The 6,669-nt window shown below is 35.9% G+C and overlaps 1 protein-coding gene across 2 annotated transcripts; it reads right to left on the reverse strand.

Moving 5' to 3' along the window:
- Nucleotides 1–605: 605 nt before the first annotated feature.
- Nucleotides 606–5,624, reverse strand: LOC140837466 (alpha,alpha-trehalose-phosphate synthase [UDP-forming] 6-like). 2 transcript variants are annotated; one of them, XM_073203636.1, is made up of 4 exons: nt 5,477–5,624; nt 2,952–5,018; nt 2,266–2,539; nt 606–899 (listed from the first exon to the last, which is right to left on the reverse strand). In XM_073203636.1, the coding sequence occupies exons 2-4, from the start codon at nt 4,955–4,957 to the stop codon at nt 612–614; spliced, it is 2,568 nt and encodes an 855-aa protein (XP_073059737.1). In that variant the 5' UTR covers nt 4,958–5,018; nt 5,477–5,624; the 3' UTR covers nt 606–611. The 2 variants fall into 2 exon arrangements, with proteins under 2 accessions (XP_073059737.1, XP_073059736.1); XM_073203635.1 differs by having other exon boundaries at nt 5,458–5,614.
- Between the last annotated feature and the right edge of the window lie 1,045 nt (nt 5,625–6,669).

Genomic DNA, 6,669 nt, shown 5'->3' on the forward strand with positions numbered 1-6,669 from the left:
CCGCCAACACACCGTTCGTCAGACCACCATCTTCCGACAAATACTCTCAACGAACAAATTTCTCATAGATCTCTAGTGCAATGTATACTAAGAACATAGTCTTCCATCGTTCACTTAATTAGGAGATTGAAAATCGGAGAGATCCCATTGATCATTCATTGATATACATGAGGTGATGTATCCACTACTCTCGAACTAGTTTGGTGTAAACATTTAGAACATAAATGTAAACATCTGATGAATGTTTCGATTTAAATGATGACCAAGAAAGTTTTAATTATCAAAACACACAAATTAGACTTTCGTTGATCTTTGAAGTGCGAGAAAATAGTACTTCATCAATCACATCATTTCAAAGTTTAAGAAAACACTATTTAGAACAAAAAATTAATAATAATAACTGATGCTCACTACATGCTAAAGATGACAGGTCCATATATATATACACACACACACCTCACCACAAATCAATGATAATCAGATCATCCTTGTACACATAAAACAAAACAAGAAAATATAACAGCACTTCCTAGTCCAAATTTCACTAGACAACAAACTTAGAAGAAACAGAAATTCATCTAGGATGTTTTTCGATATTTTATTGCGGTATTTTATATAGGTACCATCTGCTCCACTACCGAGGCTAAGCCCTGCATCAGCCTCACTAATTCAACTGTATCATCGAGATAGTACTTTGCCTTGCTCGGTTTGCGTCCCACGGTACATGCAAACACTTCTGCAGAGGGTGCTAAGGCAGGGCTATTGATATAACTTGTTATCACCTCGAACATATCTTCGTCTGATCTATCATCTCCAATGCAAAGGACAAAATCAGGCGGTATTCCCTTTTCTTGCATCGAAGAAAGTAGGCGTTTTGCCACGAGTCCTTTGCTGACGCCCTGAATGTTAAAATGACCAAAACGTGTAACTATTTAGAAGACCGATGGCAATTGTTATTAACATGTTTTACGATTAGCCAACATACAGAGTAGGCAAGCATATAACAAGATACGTGTTGTACTATGCAGGTTCTTACATGGTGGTACACGAGAGCAGAAAAAACAGGTGCTCAACTGAACTTAAATGAAGAGCATGTTATAATGTCCGATCAACTACATGGGCTTTACCTAAAACTATGCACTTTCACTCCATTTACACATCACAAGTAGACATTGTAAGAAACATGCGAGGATGGGCAAAAGAGGAGACTTTTACTATATAACTTGAAGATAATCAAGTGTATCGAATGGGATTATTGTCTCTAAATTTTTTGAAAATGAAAGCATATACATATACACATACATGCACGCAGACACACATACACACATACACACATACTGTCTCACTTCGAGGTTGCGAACCAAACCATACAAAATTTGGAGTACCGCATTTCAACAAGGATGCCACGTGAGGCCCTGAAAAGACTTAGAAAGTCGATAGATGCTTTGTAAGTCATCAGCCAAAATACACAACTTGAGCAAAAAAATCTGAGTGTAAAATCACCAGAAGAGAATAAAAAACCATTCTTCTCCAAATTCCTATTTTTACTTTATAACATTGATAACCTTACATTATTGCCCAGAGGTTAATTTCCCGAGGCCAGCAACTCCAACTGCTCAACGTTCAAGACCACCAAGATATACTCATTCTTGACCCTCTTGTCTATCATTTTTTATTGTTTTACCAGTAAAGAATATGATTTGTATGCTTTCATCATATCAAAAATGTGTTTTATGTTCCTTCTCAGAATTCTCTTTTGAAAAGCTTACCAGAATGATTAATTTCCCCAGGTTTTCTGAGTATTAGATAGTATATGCAACTATCTGAAACTGGATAAGCTTAACTAAGATGAACTTCAACAAAAACGGGAAGTAAAATATGCTATCGACAATTACAAATGAGAAAGACGTCCAGTGATGAATAGACTAAAACAAAGCTTGGTAGATGCTGCCCATATGAATAGTGCTCTGATCTACTTAGATCATGACACGTGTGCTAACTAATGTATCATGACCACTCATCCACAAATCATGGTTGAATGAGTAGCCATGATTTATCCACTCAAGACACGTGTCATGTACTGAGCGGATAAAAGTAGCATGAACAAAATCATAAACAACAAAAAGATCAGCAGAGTTTCTTCGCGTGTATATTATACAGACAACATTAGCCTAGTCAGAAAGAAATTAAATAAGGTTAAAAAAATAACTATTAAGTTTCATAGAAAATGCAACTAGCTAGTTGGACAAAAGCGTATTCACATACCTGTGGCTTAACTTCTACACAATTCTGGCCACTCTTGACTGTGACAGGTTCATTAGCAAGCACACTCTCGAGATGATCGAGAAGTTCTTTAGCTTGACAAGATCCAAAGTCGGGATCCGCATCTTCGTAGCACCATCCCATAGCAGTTTCCTTAAGTTCTATAACCGAACCATCAGTTGTCTCAGTGTAAAGTTTCATTACCGGCTCAGCTATCTGCTTCCAGTTGCATTCAACTGCCGGCACACATCTCTCCCACTCTTCATCTCGTTTCATCCTGCAATGCTCAAATAACATATCAACTCCATGCAAGACAATGTCCTGCTACACATAAAGAAAATAAATTTGTAACATCCAACAGCGTTATAAACCACTTGTCACAAATATTCGAGCTCATTGATGCTGAAACAACAGTTATTATTATATTTTCACATGTCCCCCTCCTCTAAGTCAGTGTACAAATTACATGTGTTGGTAACTAATGTACAAGACATATGTGACATTCGTCAGTTATTGGGCAATCCAGGACATACAGGAAATAAAAAGATGATTGTACACCATAGACCTTGAACTTATAACCTATTTATTTCCGATCCCATATCAGAAATAACTTCTCCCAAATTTGGAAATTATGGAGACGGTCAAACAATAATTTTCATAAGTTTAACAGCAAGAAATGAATTGCATACCTTAGGAAATAACCATGCTCAGCTGCGATTCCAAGCTTTTCACAAGATGAAAACCATTCGGCTAATGTGTCTCGCCTTCCGGCACTCACAATGAAAACCACGTTCTTCTTGTCTCTACACAAACTGTTCAGTATATCAAGAGTTTTTGAGCTTGGTTTCTTGTCTATTGAATTTTGAGGCATTAAAGTTCCATCATAATCGAGAAGGATAGCTCGACTTGTTGTCCTTTTGTAAGCTGAAACTATGTGTTCCATGGCCAGCTTCCTGAAATTCGGATCAAGTGCGACAACCCTGAAACTTAGGCCAAATCCAATCCCCCACGATCTACGACGTACATGATCCTTACAAGTTCTTTCAAGATCATGCAGGAAGCTACGAGCCCAATATGCTACATCATGAGTGCTTACATATTTATAATGCTTCTCATGCCTCAACTGTTTTTCCGCGTCCGCCATTCCAAGTGCCGAGTCCATTGCCTCGGCCACAGCATCAATATTCCATGGGTTAACACGAATAGCTCCACTTAGTGATGGTGAACAACCAATAAACTCGGACAAAACCAACATGCTCTTTTTTGGAGAGGATGATTCCAGTCCAGACACCTTATCCAATCTTTCATTTCCTTGACGACTAATTATGTACTCATATGGTATAAGATTCATGCCATCTCTAACTGCTGTGACCAAACAACATTCCGAAACAACATAATAAGCAACTCTCTCGTAGAATTTCAGAGGTTGATCAATTAAGATGATGGGATTGTATCCCGGTTCACCAAAAGTTTCATTTATTCGCTTTACAATTGCATATGTCTCATCCTGCACTTCTTTCACGTCTTTTCCTTTGCCCCTTGCGGGATTGGCTATCTGCACTAAAACCACTTTTCCCTTCTTCTCGGGGTGCTGCAATAGGAGCTGTTCCATTGCCAATAACTTCAAACTAATGCCCTTAAAAATGTCCATGTCATCAACCCCAAGCAAAATAGTTCGCCCCTGTGAAACAAACTGCGTAATGAGCTCTTCTACCTTGGCCTCTATCTCTGGGAGGTTCATGACCGATTGGAACTGCCCCATATGAATACCAACAGGAAGAATCTTGATACTAACGGTACGACCATAATACTCGAGGCCTATGTATCCCCTTTTCGACTCGTAAGATACGCCTAACATCCTACTACAACACGAGAGAAAATGTCGGGCATAATCAAACGTGTGAAATCCAATCAAATCTGAATTAAGTAGAGCCCGTAGAAGTTCTTCTCTTACCGGCAAGGTCTTATAAATTTCAGACGATGGAAATGGACTATGCAGGAAAAATCCAAGCTTCACACGGTTAAACCTTTTCCTGAGGAAAGTTGGCAATACCATTAAATGATAATCATGAATCCATACAAAATCATCTTCAGGGTTGATCACTTCCATGATCCTATCTGCGAAAATCTTATTAACTGATACATAAGCCTGCCACAAGGAACGATTAAACCTACCTCCAAGATCCGGTGATAGGGGCAACATATAGTGGAACAATGGCCATAACTGTTGTTTGCAAAACCCATGATAGTAGCGGGTAAACAAATCATGAGGCAAAAACGTGGGAATGCACTTAAACGTCTTTAAGAGTATTTGAGATACTTCATCTTGGTCATTTGGATGAATGTCTTCCTTAAGACACCCAACGTAAATAAACTCAACTTCGTCATCACCCAATCCATCTTTTAGCTGAAGGAGAAGAGAATTTTCGTCCCAGGTAAAAGTCCATCCTTTGCTATTACCCGTTCTTTGGTGAACCTTTATTGGCAGCTGGTTAGCCACAATAATTATTCTATCCCGATGAGTGGATGAGGATGGTTCTGAGCCAACGCTCTCCGAGCCATCAGCATCAATATCAGACATTATTCCTGCAACTGTCATAACACGAGGTATCCTCCGACTCAGACGGCCGAAAGACGGACCTGGAGTTTCACCAGAAGCTAGCTCCAAGAGGTTAGAGTATGATCTAGACACCATATCACATATCTTACAGTTATCCACAGCAAATTCAATAATCCAAATACTAAATTCTCCACACCTGTTTCCAAACATAGAAAAATGAAAATTCAATCAACAAATAAAATCCCAATGAGATCAAAACTCCACAAATTCAACAATCACTCGACAACAGGCAATATATACGGCCTATCTTCATGTCAATCAATTTATTTATCTGCCTTACATGGCTAACAAGATAAAAAAAAATTCAAGAGAAAAGAAGAAATAAATTTCAAAATTTCAATTAGAGAGCAAATCAAGTAATCACAAAATGGACAACTCAAGAAATTCCATGTCAAAAATAAAACAAACAGAGAGGGAATGAACAACTCAGATCACAACAATAAAAAAAAAGGTTAAGAAATCGACAATACCAACTAGTTAAGAAATACAGCAAAAACCCAGCTCAATAATTATAGAAACAATAAAAATAGACAAAAGACGGATTATAATTCAAGAACCCAGGTGAGAAAAGTTACCAGTTGTCGACACTTGAACCTCAAAACAGGGAAATATCAACCCTACGCCATGAAAAGGAAATGAAACAAAAGCGAGTGCTAAAAATCTGTTCTTTTCATTTAAAAAAAATTTCTGTTTTTTTTTTGTTATTTTTATTGTGGCGGAGTGCTGAGAAACTTGTAACGGAGACAGCATAGTACAGGGCATGGATGTGAATAGATCAAGTTCTAAAAAAAAAACGTAAAGCTTATTAAATATAGATGTCGAGCTCCAAACTTTTTCAAATTTAAATAATATTAACATAGACTTAAGTCTGAAAAAACGTGTTTTTTATTTTTAGTGTAATTATAATTATCTCAAACCAATAAATAGATAAAATAATATATAAATAAGATAAATTTACGTCTGATGCATTAATCCTCGTATTTATAAAAACATAAAAATCTCAAAATTGCAATCTTTAATTTTTTTTTCAACTAGACCATATTAAAAAATACTAAATATTTGTCCAATCATTATCAGACATGTTTAATCATAATTAAAAATAAAAAATAAACATCTAAATTATAAAAATAATTTATTTTTTTAAAATTAAAAAAATACCTTCAAAATAAAAAATTTACAAATAAATAAATAAGATTAATTGTGTTTAAGTACACTTAATTAAATGCCCTAATTACGCTTAATTCGGTCAAACTACAGTTTAACCACTTTTCTCCGAAGCGGGACGTTTTTGTCGAGTTTCAAGCTTAAACGCGCTTAAACGGTATTTTTAAAACACTGAAATATATATAAAATAATATTGTTATTATCTATTTATTTCTTTGTTTTAAGAATATTTATGTATTTATTTATTTATCTATCTTTCTTTTTTTCTTTTTTTTCTAAAGACATTACCCTTTCTTTCTCTTTCTGTTTGGAGTTGTCTTTGTCTGAAGGTAAAAGTTGTTGATGATGGATAATGGCAGGAATAAGCACAATTAATTAATTTAAAGAAGGTAAATAGCTGGCTCGGTGGTCCATTCACCATTCGGTACTAAACTAGAAGAGAGTCTAACTCAATGGTCACCACAATGAAAAAAAAAAAAAAATTTACATTTTTTGGGTTAGAAAGTCTTTAAACAATAATCTGAAATCATTGTGGATAAAATTTATTAAGGGAATCGAGTTTTTGTCGTGTACAGAAACTCAGAGAGATTAAAATCCAACAATTTTCTTCCTGTTAATTACAC

This window comes from Primulina eburnea, chromosome 7 (genome assembly GCF_022965805.1).
Source record: "Primulina eburnea isolate SZY01 chromosome 7, ASM2296580v1, whole genome shotgun sequence".
NCBI lineage: Eukaryota > Viridiplantae > Streptophyta > Magnoliopsida > Lamiales > Gesneriaceae > Primulina > Primulina eburnea.